The sequence below is a fragment of the Oncorhynchus kisutch genome, linkage group LG17, assembly GCF_002021735.2.
Source record: "Oncorhynchus kisutch isolate 150728-3 linkage group LG17, Okis_V2, whole genome shotgun sequence".
Taxonomy (NCBI): Eukaryota; Metazoa; Chordata; class Actinopteri; order Salmoniformes; family Salmonidae; genus Oncorhynchus; species Oncorhynchus kisutch.
The window spans coordinates 29,744,897-29,771,379 of NC_034190.2; the positions used below are offsets into that span (position 1 = coordinate 29,744,897).

A 26,483-nucleotide genomic window follows, 5' to 3' on the forward strand; every position below is an offset into this window, starting at 1 on the left:
TTAACGGTTGGTTTCTAAGGTAAAACATTGGCAAAGGCCACCACCACTTCACCTAGATCTACAGTATCTACAGAAGATTACTTGCGTCAGAAGGTGAGAGGTGGGCAGAACAAAGGCCTTATTTTTGGATAATATATCAACAGGCCTTTCCATTAAATGGCAATCATTATTCATCATATTGGAGAAACGCCCAAAGTGCTTGAACAGAGATATCAGATTGTAACACATGCACACATGCACACGCACACACACACACAAAGTGAGGACCGAGGTACTGAATATTCTATATTGTACACCTGGACAGGTAATTATGAGTACAGTTAAGAATTATTGGCAGCGTATGGAGAAAGCGGGTGTCGATATCATCCTGATATCAATCAAATCAAATAATCTCTTTGACATCGTAAATTATGATAATCGCGGATGCTTACATCAGTATAATTGTTTCTCTCTCCCAATTACAGTTTGACTTCCAATAAAAGCAAAGAGGACCTGTAGTTAAAAAAAAAAAATAATAACTGAATGGAAATGGTGACTTTAAAACAGTTACAGACTTTAACAGCTGTTATAGGAGAGAACTGTGGATCAACAACACTGTAGACACCACAATACTATCCTAATTTAGAGTGAAAATAAGAAAGCCTGTATAGAATAAAAGTATTCCAAAACATGCATCCTGTTTGCAACAAAGCACTAAAATAATAGTGCAAAAAATGTGGCAATTAACTTTTTGTCCTGAAAATAAATGTTTTGTTTGGGAGAAAATCCAATACTACACATCACCGAGTACCACTCTGCATATACTCAAGCATAGTGCTGGCTGCATCATGTTATGGGTATGTTTGTAATTGTTAAGGACTGGGGCAGTTTTCAGGATAAACAAGAAACGTAATGGAGCTAAACACAGGCAAAATCCTAGAGGAAAACCTGGTTAAGTCTGCTTTCTACCAGACACTGGGAAATTAATTCACCTTTCAGCAGGACAATAACCTCTAACACAAGGCCAAATATGCTGGAGATGCTTACCAAGAAGACAGGGAATGTTCCTAAGTGGCTGAGTTACAGTTTTGAATTAAATCTGATTGAAAATCTATGGCTAGACCTGAAAATGGTTGTCAAGCTAAGATCATCAACCAATTTGACAGAGCTTGTAGAATAAAAAAATAAAATAATGGGTAAATGTTGCACAATCCAGGTGTGGAAAGCTCAGAGACTTATCCAGAAAGACTCATAGCTCTAATGGCTACCAAAGGTGCTTCTACAAGCTTATTGACTAAATACTTATGTGAATGAGACACGCCATCCCAGGCCCACACATTTCATTTTCAAAACATTTGCAAACATTTCTTAAAACATGTCATTATGGGGTATTGTGTGTAGATGAGTGAAAAAAAAATCGAATTAACCAATTTTGAATTCAGGCTGTAAAAAAACCATGTGCAGTAATTCAAGGGGTATGAAGACTCATGAACAGCACAGTCAAACACATCGTCAATAATCAAAAATGAGACATTTAGAACATCAACACATTCACCACTGCTGCCCTCTAGTGAGGATAAGGCATCAGTGGACCATGCACAAATATTACGGTAAAAACAGTTACTTTATTGACAATGAAAACATGTGGAGGGTGGTCGACAAGTGCTAGAATGTCACAAAAGGAAGAACTTCAAAAGTTAGTTCAGTGGTCCACAAGGGCTGGAATGACACAAAAACAAGGACAGCAATGTCAGTTAGCTTTTGACTAAATGTCAAATGGACAGACATTTGATTATTTTAAGGGCAGTCCAGAATATTCTTGCTGTTTGAGTAATTTATTATATCTGGAATATTAGAGCATAAACCAAAGACTCAGACGCTTTGTTAGAGTCAATTGTTAAATGAAAAAACAAGTCATCAATAATCAAATAAAGAAAGCAGATATTGAAACAAATGACAGGTTTCTTTCTTATGATGGAATCATAACTCCCAAGGAAAAGGTTAGGCTATGGTAGGGGTCAATTATATATTCTGTATGTTGATTGTGACACAACAGTATTTGCTGCTTTTTACTGTGTTCATCAGTGTTCATCTACAACTATTCTACCTTCTAACATGATACAATCCTCTCAATGAGCACTACAGTACATTGCGTGCATTTAGCAAAATGTTAAAAATGACACGACCTAACAGTATTAACCTCATAACTTTACTGACAAAACAAGTTCTCTGGTGACACATAGTTGTCTACTTTGTACAGCATGTTGCTATCAGGCTAATGGTAGCCAAGCCCAGATGAAAATGTTTTGTTGCTGCTCAAACAAACTGCCTGGGCTCACATACTTTTAGCCTCACCTAAGCCTAAATTAATCTACACTGAACAAAAAAAATGACGCAACACACAAAAATTTCAAAGATTTTACTGAGTTACAGTTCATATAAGGAAATCAGTCAATTTAAATAAATGCAATAGGCCCTAATCTATAGATTTCACATGACTGGGCAGGGGCACAGCCATGGGTGAGCCTGGGAGGGCATAGACCCATCCACTTGGGAGCCAAAGCCATCCACTGAGGAGACAGGCCCTGCCAATCAGAATGAGTTTTCCTCCACAAAAGTGCTTGATAACCAACATAAATACTCCGCAGCACCCCTAGCACCCTCAGACGATCTCGCAGGTGAAGAAGTCGGATGTGGAGGTCCTGGGCTGGCGTGGTTACACATGGTCTGCGGTTGTGAGGCCGGTTGGATATATTGCCAAATTCTCTAAAATGACGTTGGAGGCAGCTTATGGTAGAGAAATGAACAGTCAATTATCTGGCAACAGCTCTGGTGGACATTCCTGCCGTCAGCATGCCAATTGCACACTCCCTCAAAATGTGAGAAAACTGCACATTTTAGAGTGGCCCTTTATTGTCCCCAGCACAAGGTGCACCTGTGTAATGATCATGACCTTGACATGCCACACCTGTCAGGTGGATTGATTATCTTGGCAAAGGAGAAATGCTTACGAATAGGGATGTAAACAAATTTGTGCACAACAGTTTTGAGAAACAAGCTTTTTGTGAGTATGTGTCACGATCGTTATAAGGAGTGGACCAAGGCGCAGCATGATTAGAGTTCCACATATCTTAATAAAACGATCTCACCAAACAAAACAATAAGGCACAAACGAAACGTGAAGCTACTGGTGTGCACACAGGCAACTATCTGTAGATGAGATCCCACAAAGCACAATGAGGAAATGGCTACCTAAAAATGATCCCCAATCAGAGACAACGATAAACAGCTGTTTCTGATTGGGAACCATACCAGGCCAACATAAATCATTAATAATCACCTAGATGACCCACCCTAGTCACTATCACGCCTCAACCAACACAGAGAATAAACAGCTCTCTATGGTCAGGGCGTGACAGTATGGAACATTTCTGTGATTTTTAATTTCAGCTCATGAAACATGGGATTGTAAATAAGAATTTGTTCTTAACTGACTTGCCTAGTTAAATAAAGTTAAAACATAAAAAAAAAAAAAAAATGGGACAATTTACATGGTGTTTATACATATTTAGATATGTTGTTGCTGTTGAGCTTTGATTAAAAACATATATGTAAACATACATTGCTCAATAGACAGGTTTAACAGAACCAGAACCGGCCCAGTACATCACAGTACATCACTGGGGCAAAGCTGCCTGCCATCCAGGACCTCTACACCAGGCGGTGTCAGAGAAAGGCCCTAAAAATTGTCAATGACCCCAGCCACCCCAGTCATAGACTGTTCTCTCTATTACCGCATGGCAAGCGGTACCGAAGTGCCAAGCCTAAGACAAAAAGGCTTCTCAACAGGTAATCAAATGGCTACCCGTTCTATTTGCATTGTGTGCCCCCACAACCCCTATTTTTACGCTGCTGCAACTCTCTGTTTATTGTATATGCATAGTCACTTTAACAATACATTCAAGTACATACTACCTCAATTGGGCCGACTAACCAGTGCTCCCGCATATTGGCTAACTGGGCTATCTGCATTGTGTCCCGCAACCCCTCTTTTAAGCTACTGCTACTCTCTGTTCATCATATGTGCATAGTCACTTTAACCATATCTACATGTACATACTACCTCAATCAGCCTGACTAACCGGTGTCTGTATGTAGAATTGCTACTTTTACAGCCTCGCTACTGTATATAGCCTGTCTTTTTACTGTTTTATTTCTTTACCTAGCTATTGTTCACCTTATACCTTTTTGCACTATTGGTTAGAGCCTGTAAGTAAGCATTTCACTGTAAGGTTTACACCTCTTGTATTCGGCGCACGTGACAAATACACTTTCATTTGATTTGTTACTTTTATTTTGGCAATTACCTGTATACTTTCCATGCAGATCAGGGAACGCAATCATAAGGGTTTGATGGCGTGTAATATCATTGGTTGGTTAGCTTGGTAAGTGATTAGAGTTGTGATGTCATTCACTTAAATACATTTATTTGCAAAACTAGACAACAAAAAAACCTAACAAATTGATATTGGTTACAACTTATATTTTCTTCCCATTTCTATAGTTGAATAATTACTGAGGCAATAAAGGTTTGTGTGCCTCCATTTAGGGCAAAATAGTTATGTCATTCATGGGAGTTTGACCTGCTGGTCACTACCACATTTAGCTAAATATTTGAATTTTAAATCAACCCCCTGCCCCTATACCCCTTGACATTCCTATAGATCTGTATAAGATTGTAACAGTATGTAAGCCTCCTGGTAGGCTGGGTAAATTTCTACCACCTACCTATCTAATTGTTTGATCTATAGAGGAGCCTACGGAGATAGGGGCTAGGGCTCGATTTGGAATTCAGAATAAGACCCACACTCTTGCCCATATAATCTGCCCCAAGTGGCTAGAGTGAAGGGTGAAGGGGTTTTGGTTTAGGGCTTGGCCGCCTCGATGGGCTCCACCTGGGGGTCAGTGGGGGAGTGGGGACCTCCTCTACCTGGTTGGAATCAGGCTCAGTGACAACAGCTGCCACCTGCTCAAGGAGCGAGAGAGGAAGACGGAGAAAGAAACAGGTATAATATTGACATGTAATGTTTGAATCTATCTACTGCTTGATATTACATCAAGGCAATCAGACCTCAAGAGATTCACAGTAAATGGCAGCCAACAGTGCTAAAGGGAGAAGCCATTTTAAGCTGGCACTCTATGGTAAACTAACCCCTTCGGGCTAGCTACGTTCTACCTGAGATGCTGCAACCTGTACAGCAGGGGACCTGCCAGGGGGCGAGTCTGGGGTAGGCTGGGTGTTGAGTTCCATCGGATGACTAGAGAGAGAGAGGAAGAAAGAGGAAGTTAAAGGGAGAACAAGACATAAAAATGTGATGTTGAGTAAGTGTATGCAATAGTAGAGGGTTCACCATGCCATTTTATATGCATGAAGGGTGTCATTTTGTTTTCTTAAAAAAGGCACAATATGCTCTGAAAAAACACACTCCTGTCACAACTTCCGCCGAAGTCGGCTCCTCTCCTTGTTCGGGCGGCGGTCGACGTCACCGGCTTTCTAGCCATCACCGCTCCATTTATCATGTATCCATTTGTTTTGTCTTGTTCCCTGCACACCTGGTTTTCATTCCCCAATCGGTCCATATGTATTTATTCCTCTGTTCCCCATCATGTCTTTTATTCCTCTGTTTCCCATCATGTCTTTGTGTAAGATTGTTTGTGTTACGTGTATTTTGGAATTGTGGATATTGTTACGCGCATTACTTTTTGCCTATGTACCGTGTTTGGGCACATTTTTTTCCACAGATTCTCGATGAGATTTAGGTCGGGGCTCTGACTGCACTAGGCCACTCAAGGACATTCACCTTCTTGTCCTTCAGCCACTGTACGGTTGCTTTAGCCGTGTGCTTTGGGTCATTGTCATGTTGAAACGTGAACCATCTTCCCATTTTCAACTTCCTGGCAGAGGGCAGCAGGTTCTCCTCAAGAATCTGTCGGTATTTTCCACTGTTCATTTTCCCTTCTATCCTGACAAGTGCTCCAGTCCCTGCTGAAGAGAAACACCGGCACAACAGGATGCTGCCATCGCCGTACTTTACTGTAGGCATGGTGTTCTTTGGGTGGAAAGATGCATTGTTTTTTTGCCAGACATATCGTTTGCGTTCAGGCCAAAAAGTTCAATTTTGTTCTCATCTGACCACAGCACCTCTTGCCACCCTCCCTAGAGGCCAGATTTATTGGAGCACTTGTGATATTATGGTCACATCCACACAATGACCAGTCATTGGCCATAAAGGCCTGATGCTCTGGAGCACCTTCAAAGTTGTCTTTGGCTTCTTAGTAGCCTCTCTGATCAGTCTCCTCCTTGCCCGGTCATCCAGTTTGGAGGGATGGCCTGATCTATGTAGGGTCTGGGTAGTGCCATAAGCCTTCCACTTCTTAATAATGGTCTTAACTACAGTTGGGCAAAAAAGTATTTAGTCAGCCACCAATTGTGCATGTTCTCCCACTTAAAAAGATGAGAGAGGCCTGTAATTTTCATCATAGGTACACTTCAACTATGACAGACAAAATGAGAAAAAAAATCCAGAAAATCACATTGTAGGATTTTTAATGAATTGATTTGCAAATTATGGTGGAAAATAAGTATTTGGTCAATAACAAAAGTTTATCTCAATACTTTGTTATATACCCTTTGTTGGCAATGACAGAGGTTAAACGTTTTCTGTAAGTCTTCACAAGGTTTTCACACACTGTTGCTGGTATTTTGGCCCATTCCTCCTTGCAGATCTCCTCTAGAGCAGTGATGTTTTGGGGCTGTTTCTGGGCAACACGGACTTTCAACTCCCTCCAAAGATTTTCTATGGGTTTGAGATCTGGAGACTGGCTAGGCCACTCCAGGACCTTGAAATGCTTCTTACGAAGCCACTCCTTCGTTGCCCGGGCGGTGTGTTTGGGATCATTGTCATGCTGAAAGACCCAGCCACGTTTCATCTTCAATGCCCTTGCTGATGGAAGGAGGTTTTCACTCAAAATCTCACGATACATGGCTCCATTCATTCTTTCCTTTACACGGATCAGTCGTCCTGGTCCCTTTGCAGAAAAACTGCCCCAAAGCATGATGTTTCCACCCCCATGCTTCACAGTAAGTATGGTGTGCTTTGGATGCAACTCAGCATTCTTTGTACTCCAAACACGACGAGTTGAGTTTTTACCAAAACATTATATTTTGGTATCATCTGACCATATGACATTCTCCCAATCTTCTTCTGGATCATCCAAATGCTCTCTAGCAAACTTCAGACGGGCCTGGACATGTACTGGCTTAAGCAGGGGGACACGTCTGGTACTGCAGGATTTGAGTCCCTGGCGGCCTAGTGTGTTACTGATGGTATGCTTTGTTACTTTGGTCCCAGCTCTCTGCAGGTCATTCACTAGGTCCCCCCGTGTGGTTCTGGGATTTTTGCCCACCGTTCTTGTGATAATTTTGACCCCACGGGGTGAGATCTTGCGTGGAGCCCCAGATCGAGGGAGATTATCAGTGGTCTTGTATGTCTTCCATTTCCTAATAATTGCTCCCACAGTTGATTTCTTCAAACCAAGCTGCTTACCTATTGCAGATTCAGTCTTCCCAGCCTGGTGCAGATCTACAATTTTGTTTCTGGTGTCCTTTGACAGCTCTTTGGTCTTGGCCATAGTGGAGTTTGGAGTGTGACTGTTTGAGGTTGTGGACAGGTGTCTTTTATACTGATAACAAGTTCAAACAGGTGCCATTAATATAGGAAACGCGTGGAGGACAGAGGAGCCTCTTAAAGAAGAAGTTACAGGTCTGTGAGAGCCAGAAATCTTGCTTGTTTGTAGGTGACCAAATACTTATTTTCCACCATAATTTGCAAATAAATGTAAGTGTACCTATGATGAAAATTACAAGCCTCTCTCATCTTTTTAAGTGGGAGAATGTGCACAATTGGTGGCTGACTAAATACTTTTTTGCCCCACTGTATGCTCCTTGGCATAGACAAAGCTTTTGAAATAGTTTTATATCCATCCCTTGACTTGTGCCTTTCCACAACTTCATATCTGTCATGGATTTCTTCATCTGAACGAGAGGCGGACCAAAGCGCAGCGTGGTTGTTTTGATTCATGTTTTAATAAATCCCTTCACATGAACAAACTAACAAAAACAAGATATGTGAAAACTCAAAACAGTCCTATCTGGTGCAAACACAGAGACAGGAACAATCACCCACAAACACACAGTGAAACCCAGGCTACCTAAGTATGATTCTCAATCAGAGACAACCAATGACACCTGCCTCTGATTGAGAACCATACTAGGCCGAAACATAGAAATACCCAAATCATAGAAAACAAACATAGACTGCCCACCCAACTCACGCCCTGACCATACTAAATAATGACAAAACAAAGGAAATAAAGGTCAGAATGTGACAATATCGTAGATCTTAGTGGATTCTTTGCTTTGAATTGCACTATATATATATATTTATTTTTTTACTTGTATATTGTGGGTTAATGTGTGTAAATAAAGCCAGAAAAGGTTAGATTTATATGTGTTTTCATTTCAGGCTGTAAGGCAACAAAATGAACATTTTGAAAGGGGGTGGTGACTTTCTATACCCACTGTACATATTAGATGAGTTGTGCAAAATATTTAAACATTATTAAAGTGACAAGTGTTTCAATGAATAAAGTGGCCAGTGATTTCAAGTCTGTGTATATAGGGCAGCAGCCCTTAAGGTGCTGGTGATGGCTATTTAACAGTCTGATGGCCTTTAGATAGAAGCTGTTTTTCACTCTCTCAGTCCATGCTTTGATGCACCTGTACTGACCTCGACTTCTGGATGATAGCGGGGTGAACAGGCAGTGGCTCGGGTGGTTGTTGTCGTTGATGATCTTTTTGGCCTTTTTGTGACATCGGGTGCTGTAGGTGTCCTGGAGGGCAGGTAGTTTGCCCTGGTGATGCGTTGGGCAGACTGCACCACCCTCTGGAGAGCCCTTTCCACCTTCTCCACCGCGGTCCCGTCAATGTTGATAAGGGGGTGCTCCCTCTGCTGTTTCCTGAAATCAACAATCAGCTCCTTTGTTTTGTTGATGTTGGATGAGAAATTATTTTCCTGGCACCACACTCCCAGGGCCCTCACCTCCTCCCTGTGGGCTGTGTTGTCATTGTTTGTAATCAGACCTACTACTGTTGTGCCGCCTGCAAACTTGATGATTGAGTTGGAGGCGTGCATGGCCACGCAGTCATGGGTGAACAGGGAGTACACGAGGGGGCTGAGCACGCACCCCTGTGGGGTCCCTGTGTTGAGAATCAGCAAAGTGGAGGTGTTGTTTCCTACCTTCACCACCTGGAAGCGGCCCGCCAGGAAGTCCAGGATCCAGTTGCACAGGGCGGGGTTCAGACCCAAGCTTAATGATGAGCTTGGAGGGTACTATGGTGTTGAATGCTGAGCTGTAGTCAATGAACAGCATTCTTACATAGGTATTCCTGTTGTCCAGATGGGATAGGGCAGTGTGCAGTGTGATGGCGATTGCATCGTCTGTGGATCTATTGGGGGCAGTAAGCAAATTGAAGTGGGTCTAGGGTGTCAGGTAAAGTAGAGGTGCTTTGATCCTTGACTAGTCTCTCAAAGCACTTCATGATGACAGAAGTGAGTGCTACGGGGGAATAGTCATTTAGTTCAGTTATCTCTGCTTTCTTGGGTAGAGGAACAATGGTGGACGTCTTGAAGCATATGGGGACAGCAGACAGGGAGAGATTGAATATGTCCGTAAAGACTCCAGCCAGCTGGTCTGCGCATGTGGCTAGGGATGCCATCTGGCCCTGCAGCCTTGCGAGGGTTAACTTGTTTAAATGTCTTACTCGCGTCAGCGACGGAGAAGGAGAGCCCACAGTCCTTGGTAGCTGGCCACGTCAGTGGCACTGTGCTATCCTCAAAGCGGTCGAAAAAGGTGTTTAGCTCATCTAGAAGCAAGACGTCAGTGTCCGAGACGTGGCTGGTTTTCCCTATGTAGTCCGTGATTGTCTGTAGACCCTGCCACATACGTCTCGTGTTTAAGCCATGGAATTGCGACTCCACTTTGTCTCTGTGCTAAAGTACTGCCTGTTTGTCATGTTGGTATAAACGGATCGGGAGACAGGCGCAGGAATGTGTAATAGGGTTTTTTATTTACCCAAATTACAGCATGCCATGTAAAGGCACGGGGACGAAGACCAAACTCACCTGTACAAAACACAGGGTTGAAACCCAAACAAAAGATCGAGGAGTACCTCAAATACACAGAGGCGAGACCCGTAACATACACGCACACAATGATACCACACGGGACGAGACCCGTAAACATTTGCGCAATACAAGCAGCACAAAAGCCAAAACACAGCACAGGTACTCACACGACCAACAGACAGTGGAACAATAATCGACAGCCCAATGGAAACAAAAGAGCACATCTATACAATTACAATCAGGGAAATGGGGACCAGGTGTGTGTAATGACACAGTTCCGGAGGGATCTGTGACAGTACCTCCTGACACGCTGCACTAGCAGCACAACAATACTGGCCCCGAGGAACGCAGAGCGGGTCGATCAGGACCCGATTCAGCTGCCGAAGTTGCTTCGTTGTCGGATGGCATCAGAATGCAGTGGCATCGGAATGACCTGTTGTGGTGCGTCGGACAGGCCAGTTGCGGCTGCTGAAGTTGTCGTCTGATGGAGCCATTGTGTTGACGTCGGACGGCCCAGTTGAAGCTGCTGAAGTTGCGGCGACGCCGGACGAACTAGCCTCGGCGGAACCGGATGGACCATTCCCGCTGTCTACCTTAATGATCGGTTATTCTGTCACGTAGGTATAAAGGGATAGGGAGACAGGCGCAGGAATGCGCAATAGGGTTTTTTATTTACCCACATTACAGCATGCCATGTAAAGGCGCGGGGATGAAGACCAAACAAATACGTATACAAAACACAGGGTTAAGACCCAAATAAAAGAGCGAGGAGCACCTCAAATAAATGCACAAGCACAAAATGATACCACACTGGACAAGACCTGTAATCACCTGCGCAATACACGAGGCACGAAAGCCAAAACAATACAGCACAGGTACTCGCACGACCACCGGACATTGGAACAATAATCAACAGCCCAATGGAAACCAAAGTGCACATTTATACAATTACAATCAGGGAATTGGGGACCAGGTGTGCGTAATGACACACGTTCTGGAGGGATCTGTGACAGTTTGATAGCTTTGCGGAGGGAATAACTATACTGTTTGCATTTAGCCATATTCCCAGTCGCTTTGCCATGTTTAAATGCGGTGTTTCGCGCATTCAGTTTTGCGCGAATGCTGCCATCTATCCACGGTTTCTGGTTTGGGTAGGTTTTAACAGTCACAGTGGGTACAACATCTCCTATACATTTCCTGATAAGCTCTGTCACCGTGCCGTGTATTCGTCAATATCATTGTCAGAAGCTACTCAGAACTTATCCCAGTCCACGTGATCAAAACAATCTTGAAGCATGGATTCCGATTGGTCAGACCAGCGTTGAATAGTCCGTAGCACAGGTAATCCTGTTTGAGTTTCTGCCTATAGGAAGGGAGAAGCAAAATGGAGTCGTGATCAGATTTGCAGAAGGGAGGGTGGGGGAGGGCTTTGTAGCCATTTCGAAAAGCTGAGTAACAATGGTCCAATGTTTTCTCAGAGCGAGTGCTACAGTCAATGTGTTGGTAGAACTTCTGTAGCGTTTCCCTCAGATTAGCTCTGTTAACATCCCCCGCTACAATAATTGCGGCCTCAGGATATGTGGTTTCCAGTATGCATGGAGTCCAGTGTAGTTCTTTGAGGGCCGTCGTTGTATCAGCTTGAGGGGGAATATACACGGCTGTGACATTAAGATAATTATCTTGGGAGGTAATACGAACAGCATTTGATTGTGAGGTATTCCAGGTCGGGTGAACAAAAGGACTTGAGTTTCTGTATGTTATCACAATCACACCATGATTAGTTAATCATGAAATATACCCCCCCGCCCTTCTTCTTCTCTGAGAGATCTTTATTCCTGTCAGCGCGATGAACTGGGAACCCAACTGGCTGTACGGACTCAGACAGTATATCCCGAGAGAGCCATGTTTTCGTGAAACAGAGTATGTTACAATCCCTGATGTCTCTCTGGAAGGGAATCTTTGCCCTGAGCATGTCAACTTTATTATCCAGAGCCTGAGCATTAGCGAGTAATATACTCGGAAGCAGTGGGTGATGTGCACACCTTCTGAGTCGGACTAGGAGTCCACTCCAAATACAGCCTCTGGAATCAGTTCAATTGCCCTGGGGGTACGAACAAAGGATACTTTTGGGAAAGTCGTATTCCTGGTTGTAATTCTGGTAATGCTGGTGAGTTACCGGCGCTCTAATATCCAAAAGTTATTTCCAGTTGTACGTAATAACACATAAAAGATTCTGGGCTAATAATGTAAGAAATAACACATAAAAAAACTAAATACTGCAAAGTTGCTTAGGAGTTAGAAGCACAGCTACTCTATCTTTCGGCACCAGATGGTCAATGGTCAACCCTTATTGTTACAGTTTTCTCTATATTTTGATGCCATTCATTCATTGATCCCTAACATTCTGAACCCGTTCTCTCGCTACATTATAGTGAGTCTGTAGAGAAAATTCTAATTAAAAGGTACACCGTATTTAAAGGGATGGCTTTATATAACTATAAACAGCAGTTTAATTAAAACTACTCAGTGCACATAAGAGAGCCACTCCCAAAGCACTTGTTGGGCACCTGCAAAAAGTAAGTCTGAATACCGAATACTGAGAAGTGTTTAAATGAAAAAGCAAAGGAAAGGCCAACATGGTCTCAGAGCATTTCCTATTGTTCTGTACGTAAATCCGAGTCACTCCATTTAGTATGATATCTTATGTTTTGTATGGTATGTATTCATTTGTGGATGTCCATCATCCAATTTGTATGATACGTTACAAATTGCACTTCGTACAATATGTTATGGTGTCTAACATTACCTCTAGGGGTTAGGGTCAGGAGTTAAGGTTAGGGGTTAGGTTAAAGAGTTAAGGTTAGCTAACATGCTAAGTAGTTGCAAAGCTAAAAAGTAGTAAGTACTTGCAAAGTTTCTAATTAGCTAAAAATGTACCTTCATGTTGCTAGACGTTTGCGTTATACGCTTACCCATCCATCCATACATCTATCCATTCATTCATGTCCAACCACGCTTCTTTCATTGTTGCCTTATGGAACCTATCTTATGGAACCATAGCAAACATAACATATCATACCAATTTGAGTGTCGCGGATTTACATTTACTGTGTTACTTCTAGTCTATGAGTCCAGTCTGGAAATTTCTTAAGTCTGAATATAAAATGAATAGATCAAAATAAACTTTCACATGAAGCAAACACGAACTGCAGGTTTTCTAAATACAGGTTTTTATCGCAATACCCGGGCAGCGCTACATGCGTAAAATGGTGTCACGCCCTGACCGTAGATTGCTTTGTATGTTTCTATTTTTGTTTGGTCAGTGTGTGATGTGGGTGGCCATTCTATGTTTGTATGTCTAGGTTGTGTATTTCTGTTTTGGCCGGGTATGGTTCTCAATCAGGGACAGCTGTCTTTCGTTGTCTCTGATTGAGAACCATACTTAGGTAGCATGTTTTCCCACTGTTAGTTGTGGGTGGTTATTTTCCATTTAGTGTTTTCACCTTGCAGGACTGTTTTCGGTTATTACTTTTGTTATTTTGTATTTAGTGTTCAGTTCAGTATATTAAAGATGAACACGTACCACGCTGCATTTTGGTCTGATGATTCCTCTTCTTCTTCCGATGAATGCCGTGACAGAACCACCCACCACCAAAGGACCAAGCAGAGTGGTAAGGAGGTGCAGCGCTATCTAGAGAAACGGAAGGGACCCTGGAGACAGGCTGGGGAATATCGCCGCCCCAAAGAAGAACTGGAGGCAGCTAAAGCTGAGCGGCGGCGATGAGGTAAGGCAGCGCAACAGGCACGAGAGGCAGCCCCCCAATTATTTGGGGGGGGGAGGCACACGGGGAGATTGGCGGAGTCAGGCGAGAGACCTGAGCCACCTCCCTGTGGTTACCGGAAGCAGCATGATACTTGTCAGACACCGTGTTATGCGATGAAGCGCAAGGTGTCGCCAGTGCGCGCTCATAGCCCGGAGGGCTATATGCCAGCCCCCCGCAAGTGCATTACGAGAGTGGGCATCCAGCCAGGGCGGAGTGTGCCAGCTCAGCGAGTTTGGTCTCCGGTGCGCCATTTCGGTCCAGGGTACCCTGCGCCGGCTCTGCTTACTGTGTCTCCGGGGCGTTGGGAGGGTGCAGTTCGCACCAATGCCTGCACTCCGCCCATGCCGGGCGAATGTGGGCATTGAGCCTAAGGGAGAGGTGCGAGTGGTATGCACCAGATCTCCAGTGCTCCCCCACAGCCCGGTTCGACCTGTGCCTGCACTCTGGAGGGTCCGGGCTAAAGTGGTCATTCAGCCTGGAGGAGTGGTGCCAAGGCTGCGCACCAGAGCTCCAGTGTACCCCCATAGCCCAGTCCATCTGGTGCCTCCTCCACGCATCAGGCCTCCTGTATGTCTCCCCAGCCTGGTGGGCCCTATGGCAGCCCCACTCACCAGGCTGTCTCTCCGTCTCCTCCCTCCAGGTTCTCCCTCCAGTTCGGAGCCGCCAGAGCCGCCCTCCTGTCCGGAGCCGCCAGAGCCCTCCTGTCTAGAGCCGCCAGATCCGCCCTCTTGTCCGGAGCCGCCAGAGCCGCCCGTCAGTCCAGAGGCGCCAGAGCCGCCCGTCAGTCCAGAGTCGCCACTCACTCCAGAATCGACCATCAGTCCAGTGGCGTCCTCTAGTCCGGGGTCGGTGGTGAGGGTTCCCGCTCCAGAGGCATTACTAAAGTGGGCCGAGCCAGAAGTGGGGCGGGGTCCACGTCCCTCACCAGAACCGCCACCGCGGAGTAATGCCCACCCAGACCCTCCCCTATAGGTTCAGGTTTTGCGGCCGGACCTTTTGGCCTTTCTGTGACATCGGGTGCTGTATGTGTCCCGCAGGGCAAGTAGTTTGCCCGCGGTGATGCGTTGTGCAGACCGCACTACACTCTGGAGAGCCTTGCGGACCCTACCTACTACACCCCGTACAGTGATCCAATCCAGATAAACGTTACTGGTGAGTCTGAAAGAAAAAGTATTCCCCACCTAAACATGAATGGATAATTAATTTTTGTGAATTGTATTGTCAACACGATCCATTTACAGTTCCTATTATAACTACAAACTTTTTGTCATGAGTATCAATTAATACATTCCGAATTTTAAAACTGAGTGTGTTGTGTTGTGTGTGTTGTGTTTTGTACAGACCAACCCAACGCGGTTCTGACCCTGCAGACTGTCTGGCCAGTGGAGAGATTGGCACTATTAGATGTAAGACACACAAACTGGGAGCATGAGTGGTGTAAAGACAGGAAGGATTTTAAGGATATTTTTGTTTATTGAGTTGTGGTTGACTCATGGTTTTATTGTGTTGAACTATAGACTGCTTGTTCCTCAGTTTACATTTTTTGTGGTCTGAGAGGCATTTGAGAGGTAGTCAGTGACAGTTCATATGATGTTTGATGTTGTCAAATGTTGTGTGGAAGGCTGATGACTCCTGGTTTGTTGCCTTTGACAATAACACTTGCCAATACCCCTTACAGAGGACAGATGAGGTACTTAGCAGTGCACAATAAGCTTAATTTTATTTTACTAGGCAAGTTAGTTAAGAATAAATTATCATTTTCAATGACGGCCTAGGAACAGTGGGTTAACTGCCTGTTCAGGGGCAGAATGAAAGACTTGTACCTTGTGGATTTGACCTTTCAACCTTTTGGTTACTAGTCTAACACTCTAACCACTAGGATATCCTGCCACCCCAGCAGATGATAATAATAATAACAATATCATCCATTCTGAGCAGCATAGGGTCGAGGTCAAATGTTGAAATGGAGGTTTGCATCCTGATATCCATACAAACCTAGGCATGATGTGTAGTGTTTTGTTTCAGTCTTTTTTACATTTATTTAATTTATTTTTTACCTAAACTCAACCGTTTTCGGGGTTCTTGCATCATTGAAATCAAAATTAGACATTTATGGCAGATAACATTTAACATCTGCAGTAAGCAGGATAGATGTCAAATAACATCATGATTGATTAGTTCATGTTGCTCTTCCATAAAAAAACACTGAAAACCCTGTAGATGGCACTTCATGGACCACGGTATAGGTAAATAGCAGACAAGGCATAATTAGGTCAAATATGAATCATTATACCGCTGGGTGGCACTAACCACATACAGACAGCCAACAGATTGCAGGCAGCCAGAATGCAAACATTTTAATTTTTTATAGTTGAAAATCCACAGAAAGTCTGCACCCAATGTCTCACCAGCCTGAAGCTGACATGATGTTAATTTGGTTTTACATTGGTAAAGACAATCCCAGACTTGAAAAATGTTGTGGCCATGGAAGATGTTGTTTATTATTTGTGTTATGTTGGATTGTCAATTGGGCAACTCAGTCATAGCCTAGGTGCAGTATATATAGCCTACATCATGAGTCTTATGCATGGTGGGGTAAATTACTTTGAATGTAATCTGTTAAAGTTACTAGTTACCTGTCCAAAATTGTAATCAGTAACGTAACTTTTGGATTAACCCAACTCAGTAACATAACATGATTACTTTCAGTTTCTTTTTGTTTACTCGCGCCTTTAAAAGGAATTCGAAGAAGACAAAAAGGATCCATCAAATGCATTTGGTGTTTTATCTTTGTTGTCTCTGACTTGTGGCCAGGTGCAACAACCATTTTCAATGCTGAATTGAATGTCATTGCGAAAACAAAAGTGTCAATGTATTTTTTCTGCAAACATCCTTTCTGAATTTAAAAATAATCCAAGTATTTCATTTTTTGTAATATTTCTGTAATCTGATTACAATAAGGTAACTGAATAGTGCTGGTAAGGTAACTGAATAGTTTAAAAAATAATCAGATTACATGTAATCAGTTACTGCCCAACCCTGGTCTTATTCACATCCCACAGTGTTTGCCATTCCACAACAGTGAGTCAACTTTTGGTTGGAAACTTAATAATAGTAAGCAAATGTGTTCCCTACTCCAAGGCTGTGAGACATCAAATACAACCTATTATATATGGATTAAAAAGCCAAGCTACATACATCAAACAATTTTCTTTGTGTCCTCCTTTGACTCACCCTCCTTTTTGAAGGACGATTGTAGGAATAGGTTAGTCAAAAAGCTAAAATCAATGTGATGTTTTGTTCGTGTATAAACAGGTCCTAATCCATTATGAAATTTGAAATTGAGTTATCAATAAGTTTAAATTCATTATAAAATAGCGTTTTGATCAGCTACAGAAAATGCTGATTTAGTCTGAGAAAACACAGTCAAGAGTACAGTGTATTGGAACAACTTACATTTGGTTAGCACTCGCAAGTCTCAATTCATTTCCTTCCGCTCTCTTCAGTCTAAAATTGTATTTAATAGTGTTATCCAGGAGCTAATACAACTATTAAGCCATTTCCCATTGTATTATTAAGTTAATGCAGCCCAGCCAAGGGTTTACACATGTCAGGACATGAACCCTTGCCCAAATAAAGATGTTCAGTTTTTTCAGATCCACATGGGTTCAGCTCAGGAATCACCGAAGTAGTCAGAGTTGAGGTGTGATACACATGTCTCACCATTTTTTTTTAGCACCGCCCAGCCTCAGACCCACGTGGCTCCTGTCGAGTCACACCTGACGTAGGTGGTCCCAGATAAAAGACTGGTACCTCACCCTGCAGATGACAAACTACACCTCATCATTGAAAACTCCATACTTGAGAAGTTAAATCGTTTGTATCATATATTTGGTTGAATTCGTTTAAATAGCCAGATTTTACCCATCAAGATGGTACTACCTTTAACTAGCCTGTTGAGGATTACACAATGCATCTTCATATTTGCCATCTCAGGTAAGAAAATGCATCCAGTTAGGTAGGTACAACATTATTGTTGCTTTATGGAAAAAGGAAGGACACATTTTTCTGAGGCTTGAAGTTGGATTGTGTGAGATGTTTAAGTGTCTAGACTGATTTTGAAGTAATCAATACCTATAATTATGGTTAATTAAGATGTTTGTCTGATATCAATTTTAATATACTGTACCCTAATATATATTAGGATATTATATATAAAAGTATATCTATCTGTACACATTTTGTATAGTATGAAAAAAACATTCTTAATATCATATGTTTGATTCAGTAAACCATCTACCTTCACTGTTTATTTTCAAAGACTGTATTCAATGGCACTTACTGGCACTCAAAAAGACCAGCAGATCAAATTATTGTGTCCCTAGCGTCAACTCAAAGCACAAATATATATTGTGATGACTATGAAATGGCTATTGGATATCAAAGTAGACTGGCTATTATTTGGCCCAACTGCGATTGTCTTTGCGTTGATTCAGGTGTACTTGGCTGATTTTGAGTGGGAAAAGATGCCTGAAATATATCCATAATTTAACTCAATCTACATTGGTTTGTCTCATTTGAGCTAAAAGGACAATGGGCCTTGTATACTAAAGTCCCATCCCTAAATGGCTTGCATAATAATGACAGTTATGGAATCGCTCAAGAGTATTCTCTACAGTCAGAACTCCATGAGTGTCCTGCAACAACTAATTAGCAAAGTCAATCTAAGTGTTAACACATTTGAGAGGGGTATTGTACTTCAATTGATTTCTGAAGTGGATAGAGTAATCTAAAGCTAAAGAGTAAACCAAATTAATACCACACCTAAATGAGTAGCTGATACTCCATTATGGATGTTATGTTTCCTGATGGGTCACCAGATTTGCTCACTGCATTACTTTTAAATACACTCTCAAACGTAGCCTGAAGACCCAATATTGAATTGCATTGAATTCTACGTCGGGCATAAATGGATAAGGAAAGTTTCCACTGACAACCTCTACAAGCCAGAATGTTAAATAAAATGAGATTTGAATTTTCTTTACACTGACAACAGGTAAAGTAATTTCAAGTATAATTATACTCAACATTCTGGCTTGTAAAGGTCGTGAGAGGAAATTTTCCTGATCTTAACACAAATTTATACCCGACGTTGGAATCTCAAACTATACAGCCAACAGCTCTCTGTGTGTGCTACAGATGTAGGATCTTCTTTTGATCACTCTTTTGTAACTGAGAATTCCTGCACACCAGAAAATGCACACTTGTAGTATATTTTCCAGGTTTAAAAAGGCTTCTAAAGTTAGTAATTTCCCTTTAACATGCCTCCACAACCTCCACAAAAATTGTCAATTTATTATAATCCACATAATTCTTATTTCCTGTTGATGCAGATGACTTTCCTGCCATAGCAAACTGGCTCAAATGAAGATCCTACATCTGTTAGTACTTTAGGCTACCTCAAAAATCCTCAAATTCCCAAGATGAAGGCTATAGAAGTCCATGTTGTACTCATAGCCTTAAATGATCCACTTGAATAAGGTGTAATATTTTTGCTTGCCACAGGTTCCCTGTCAGTGCCCTACTCAGTCACTCCAGCAGTTATGAGCACCACCCCAACAAACAAAATGGTATTCCAGATGGGCATAAAGATCACCAACCGGGTCTTCAATGACTCCCTATTGAATCCCAATTCTGAGGACTACAACAAATTGTATGGCGAGGTCAGCCAACTGGTAAGATTGAGAACAATGCCTTGATTTGAACAACACCACTATATAAACTATACCACAGCACGGGCCTATGTGCCGTTCTGGCTCAGAAAAGGCTTACTTACTTACTTACAATATTATCACAGCAGGAATTATCTCTAAAAGTGATGGTCTCGTGTCAATGATGAAAATTGTGACATAATTGAGTATTTTTCAGCTTGCTGATGCCTACAAGTCTCCTACATCCGGAACAGCATCCACTTATGAGGGCGTTGCAACAATGACTTTCAGGTACTGTAAGCTTGACTAAGTCACCTGGATCCTTTAGATGAGCTTTTGAGAGGATGTGTAACTAAATTATAAACTCACTGCATTTATATCGGTCCTTGACAGACTGAAACATGAAATTATGAATTGGAATGACTTGCCTCGTCTAAACTATGTAAACTTGTCAAATGTATAGCTTCAATGTCGAAAGAACTTTAAGGTTACGTTTTGGTGGGTTGTGGTTGTGTTTTAAACAGCCATATCAAACTTTGAAACAAAATGAAAACGCTGAAAATGGCTGTGATCTTCTTGTTTACAAGACGTGTTTAATGCCCACCTCCACCTGGTCAAGGTTGAGTGAGGATATGTTATTATACTGTATCATCTAACATTCTTAATTTTCTGAATCTTATCTTTTACAGAAAAGGATCAGTGATAGCAAACACTATCATAGTTTTCAACACAACGTTTATCAATGGATTTGTGGTCAAGTTTGTTTTCCTGAGTCATATCAAAGCCAATCCTTCTGCCCTTCTCCAGATAAATGCAAATTCTATTGAATGTAAGACATACAAATATACCAATATTGTATTTTTCCATAATGTAATATTGATTCATTACTCAGATTTTTTACTTGAGTGAATTCCCACTTTCTGTTTTCACCAGTACCCGTTGTGGTTCCAAATATAACCATAACCAACCCCACCACACCTACTACAACAATAAATACAACTCACATGACTGCAACCACTACTAACCCACCAAAAACCACACCATTTTCTACAAATACAACTAAGAAAATTCCAACAACTTCCACCCCATTGGCTCCAAATACAAAAATTCCTACAACTTTCACCTCATTGGCTCCAAATACATCTACTAAAATTCCTACAACTTCCACCCCATTGGCTCCAAATACATCTACGAAAATTCCTACAACTTCCACCTCATTGGCTCCAAATACAACTACTGAAATTCCAAAAACTTCCACCTAATTGTCTCCAAATATAAATGCAAAAATTCCAAAAGCAACCACCCCGTTGGCTACAAGTACAGCTATGAAAATTCCAACAACTTCCACACCATTGGCTCCAACTACAACTACCAAAATTCCAACAATCCAATTGGCTTCAACTACAACGACATTTCCAACATCTTCCACCTCATTGGCTCCAAATATAGCGGTGAAATATATATAATATAAATGCATATAAAATATGAATGTATAATATGATATACCTCATATACCATATAGTATTGAGACGTTTTATGAATTTTACAATGCAATCTCTATCAAAACCTGGTGCATACTGTATGGGTACTTGGGTAGCACTTAAATTACAGGAAAATCGAATGTTGTGAGATGTGAGTCTTACAGACTGATTTTGAAGCAATCAGTCCCTTCTATTATGGTTATGTAAGACCTTTGTCTGATATCAATTTCAATATACTGTCCCACTATATATATTATTTTATATATTAGGGTAAGATATATAAAAGTATATCTATCTGTACACATTTTGTATAGTATGCCTAAAATATTATTAATATTTTATATGTTTGATTCAGTAAACCATCTACCTTCACTGTTTATTTTCAAAGACTGTGTATTCAATGGCACTTACTGGCATTCAGAAAGACAATCAGATCAAATTATTGTGTCCCTAGCGCCAACTCAAAGCACAAATATATATTTTGATGACTATGAAATGTCTATTAGATAACAAAGTAGACTGCTATTATTTGGCCCAACTGGTGATTGTCTTTGCATTGATTCAGGTGTACTTGGCTGATTTTGAGTGGGAAAAGATGCCTAAAATATATCCATAATTTAACTCAATCTACATTGGTTTGTCTCATTTGAACTAAAAGGACAATGGTCCTTGTATACTAAAGTTCCAACCCTAAATTGCTTTTATAATAATGACAGTTATGGAATCGCTCAAGAGTATTCTCTACAGTCAGAAATCCATGAGAGTCCTGCAACAACTAATTAGCAAAGTCAATCTAAGTGTTAAAACCTCTACTGACTCCCCATCCCGCATGCGGGAGCGTAATCATCGCCTGACACTAATTAGCATAACGCAACGGACATAAATATCCCTAGAAAATATTCCTATTCATGAAAATCACAAATGAAATATATTGAGACACAGCTTAGCCTTTTGTTAATTACCCTTTCATCTCAGATTTTCAAAATATGCTTTACAGCCAAAGCTAGACAAGCATTTGTGTAAATGTATCGATAGCCTAGCATAGCATTTTGTCCAGCTAGCAGCAGGTAACTTGCTCACGGAAATCAGAAAAGCAATCAAATTAAATAGTTTACCTTTGATGAGCTTCGGATGTTTTCTCTCACGAGACTCCCAGTTAGATAGCAAATGTTCCTTTTTTCCAAAAATATTATTTTTGTAGGCGAAATAGCTCCGTTTGTTCTTCACGTTTGGCTGAGAAATCGCCAGGAAATTGCTGTCACGAAAACGGCTAAAAATATTCCAAATTAGCTCCATAATATCGACAGAAACATGGCAAAAGTTGTTTATAATCAATTCCTCAAGGTGTTTTTCAAATATCTATTCGATAATATATCCATCTGGACAATTCGTTTTTCAGTAGGAGAGAATCTCTCTGGGGGCATCAGGTGACCATTTGCGCAATGTAGCCGCCTACGGCTATTCTTCAACATAAATGCGTAAAACTACGTCACAATTCTGTAGACACCTTGGGGAATACGTGGAAAGCGTAATCTGGTTGATGCCCCATTCACAGCTCAATAGGGACTCAATGGAACGCAGCGCTTTCAAAATATGGGGCACTTCCGGATTGGATTTTTCTCAGGCTTTCGCCTGCAACATCAGTTCTGTTATACTCACAGACAACAGTTTTGGAAACGTTAGAGTGTTTTCTATCCTAAGCTGTCAATTATATGCATATTCTAGCATCTTGTCCTGACAAAATATCCCGTTTTCCACGAGAACATTTTTTTTCCAATGATGAAAATACTGCCCCCGAGTCACAACAGGTTTTAACACATTTGAGAGGGGTATTGTACTTCAATTGATGTCTGATGTGGATAGAGTAATCTAAAGCTAAAGAGTAATCCAAATTAATACCACACCTTTATGAGTAGCTGATACTCCATTATGGATGTTATGTTTCCTAATGGGCCACCAGATTTGCTCACTGCATTACTTTTAAATACACTCTCAAACCTAGCCTGAAGACCCGATATTGAATTGAATTTATACCCGACGTTGGAATCTCAAACTATACAGCCAACAGCTCTCTGTGTGTGCTACAGATGTAGGATCTTATTTTGATCACTCTTTTGTAACTGAGAATTCCTGCACACCAGAAAATGCACACTTGTAGTATATTTTCCAGGTTTTAAAAGGCTTCTAAAGTTATTAATTTCCCTTTAACATGCCTCCACAACCTCCACAAAAATGGTCCATTTATTATAATCCACAAATTCTTATTTCCTGTTGATGCAGATGACTTTCCTGCCATAGCAAACTGGCTCAAATGAAGATCCTACATCTGTTAGTACTTTAGGCTACCTCAAAAATCCTCAAATTCCCAAGATGAAGGCTATAGAAGTCCATGTTGTACTCATAGCCTTAAATGATCCACTTGAATAAGGTGTATATTTTTGCTTGCCACAGGTTCCCTGTCAGTGCCCTACTCAGTCACTCCAGCAGTTATGAGCACCACCCCAACAAACAAAATGGTATTCCAGATGGGCATAAAGATCACCAACCGGGTCTTCAATGACTCCTTATTGAATCCCAATTCCGAGGACTACAAGAAAATGTATGACGAGGTCAGCCAACTGGTAAGATTGAGAACAATGCCTTGATTTGAACAACACCACTATATAAACTATACCACAGCACGAGCCTATGTGCTGTTCTGGCTCAGAAAAGGCTTACTTACTTATTTACAATATTATCACAGCAGGAATTATCTCTATAAGTGGTCTCATGACAATGATGAAAATTGTGACAATTTTGTATTTTCAGCTTGCTGATGTTTACAAGTCTCCTACATCCGGAACAGCATCCACTTATGAGGGTGTTGCAACAATGACTTTCAGGTACAGTAGCCTTGACTAAGTCACCTGGATCCTTTAGATAAAAATGGCTGTGATCTTCTGGTTTACAAGACGTGTTTAATGCCCACCTCCACCCGGTCAAGGTTGGGTGGGAATATTTTATTATACTGTATCATCTAACATTCTTAATTTTCTGAATCTTGTCTTTTACAGAAATGGATCAGTGATCGCAAACGCTGACATAGTTTTCAACACAAATAATATCAATGGATTTGTGGTCAAGTTTGAATTCCTGAATCATATCGATGCCAATCCTTCTGCCTCTCTCCAGATAGATACAAATTATATTGAATGTAAGACATACAAATATACAAATTTTATTTTTCCATCATGTAATATTGATTCATTAGTCAGTGAACCTACGTTAAATAACCTGGCAGTAGACATTATAGGAAAGGGTGCTTAAATGGGAATCTCTGAAATTAATGCCTCTGTCTGATACTGAGTTATATCTCTCAACAGGATGACCCACGGAAGAAGAAAAAACAGGTATGTACATAGTGAACCCCTGAGCAGGAAGATGTGGAGGTTACAAACCAACAGGTACCTAAACACAGCTCCTGATTGGTGGTTTTAACAGACCCTCAATGTAAGACCATTCTGGATTGGTTGTGAATGTTATGTCACTCTATAATAAGGCTTAAAATTTCATTGACCTGTGACATAGAAATAACATATTGCTATTGTTAGTAATACATATCAATTCAACCACATAATACTGTTCTACAATGACTTTTACAATTATTTAAGTCAAAATGCTAGAATTAAATATATATATATATATATATATATACAGAGAACGTTTGACTGAATGTCCTGGTCCTGTACAGAAGTTTAATTAGTTTGCAGCAGATTACATACAAGCAGAGCAAAAACATACGTCAAACTTTTCAAAATACGCAACACAGTGGAATGAGTTAAAGGAAACAGTCAGGTAATCACATTGCAGGAATTTACGCAAATCATTTGCAGCACAATCATGGCTAAGATATATTTGAGGTTAAGAATTAAATAGATATGGCAACATTGTGTTTAGTGTCAATGTGCACAGTGATGGAATGATGGAACACATTCAATCTCATTCGCAACCTGTAGTTTAGATTTCTTGACAACCAAACAGCCTGCTGTGGGCAGAGAGGATTCTCACAGTTAAAAACATTGAAAACAGTTTGTCTTAGCTATTTAATATCAGATTATATTGGATCAATACCCAGCATGCCCATTCACAGAAAAGCTCTACAATCTTTCATTGATTCTTAATACCACTGTATGTCACTCTTACAAAGGCGTATATGGGATACTTCCTGGGAATGATACCCGGCACATTGTTTTTATGGTGATTGATACCACTGTATTTACTTTGGTAGTAAAGGTGGCAGATATACTCACACCTGCATTCTAGTGGCCCTGCCCAGTGCAATTAAATCATATTGATCGTAGCCTCAAATGTTATTGCTCAATATTGTATGGGAAGAGGCCTATACAATGTTACTTTTCCCCACTTCCCATTGTGGGTAATTCATTGAGCAATCTTTTCCCAATGAGTCATTCTTTTTGACAAATGGCAAAGAAACAGGCTTGTCCACCCTGTGTGTGTGTGTGGTTTGAATCACTTGTAATTTTCAGTCTAAATTACCAGTAAATGGGTTCAAACAGAATATGTAATATTGGAATGAAGAAGCAATTTCACTATTGGGAAAATCAACAGTAGTTCCATACTATGGGTGAGGATCTTTATGTTTAGGGCTGGTAAAGCCCACAGGTCCTAATTCAAGACAAACCCACATGAAACATTAACATGCTTGATTAAGAAAATAAGAATCTCTGATATGATAGATATTAATGAACATCTTTGGTAAATTGATGTTTAATTAACTGATCATCTTTATTTATTTTTCCAGGCAAACTCTTGTCTGCAGAACAAGATCTGACAAAGATGAGCTACAAGCAAAACCAAGTCACAGCCTCTGTAGATACTGTATTGTTTGTCAGGAATTTAGCATGTTATATTGGATGAAAATGATTGGAATGAGTGATTTCATACATTTGTATTTATTCCACAAATTTTGTGCATAAATTTTGGGCAACCTTGCTAGTATTTTTGAACTGTATCTGATGTCGTCATATTTGACCCTGTTATGAACCACCCTGTTTTGCGTTGCATCATGTTCAACTGCTCAATTGTATAATGCTAAAGATGAATGTTAAATAAAATAATAAAATCAAAGAGTTCCTTAATTGGGCAGATATTTAAATTTGGAGTTTACAGTAATGATGTATACAAGCCCTGGATTGCTAATGGTATGTATTGGCCATTGACAGGCTTTGAAGACACCGGTCG

General features: G+C 41.0%; 1 protein-coding gene and 1 long non-coding RNA gene across 2 annotated transcripts; one reads left to right on the forward strand and one right to left on the reverse strand.

Annotated features, from left to right (window-relative positions):
* Positions 1-4,315: 4,315 nt before the first annotated feature.
* Positions 4,316-17,748, reverse strand: LOC116354515 (uncharacterized). Its single transcript, XR_004203844.1, has 3 exons — positions 17,507-17,748; positions 5,216-5,297; positions 4,316-5,005 (listed from the first exon to the last, which is right to left on the reverse strand). It is a non-coding gene; the product is annotated as an uncharacterized LOC116354515 (long non-coding RNA).
* A 122-nt stretch (positions 17,749-17,870) lies between these two features.
* Positions 17,871-26,380, forward strand: LOC116354385 (uncharacterized). The gene is made up of 9 exons (XM_031793527.1): positions 17,871-18,046; positions 19,616-19,785; positions 19,979-20,052; positions 20,451-20,590; positions 23,694-23,863; positions 24,051-24,124; positions 24,296-24,435; positions 24,605-24,631; positions 26,044-26,380. Coding segments are annotated over exons 1-8 (834 nt in total). The 5' UTR covers positions 17,871-17,982; the 3' UTR covers positions 24,607-24,631; positions 26,044-26,380.
* The last annotated feature ends 103 nt before the right edge of the window (positions 26,381-26,483 follow it).

Bases quoted from the DNA above. Each gene is read 5' to 3' on its own strand.
- LOC116354385 (XM_031793527.1), top strand. From the start codon at position 17,983: ATGGTACTACCTTTAACTAGCCTGTTGAGGATTACACAATGCATCTTC. The intron at 20,053-20,450 runs GTACTGTAAGCT...TATCTTTTACAG, and splicing joins GTTGCAACAATGACTTTCAG to AAAAGGATCAGTGATAGCAA. The intron at 24,125-24,295 runs GTACAGTAGCCT...TGTCTTTTACAG, and splicing joins GTTGCAACAATGACTTTCAG to AAATGGATCAGTGATCGCAA.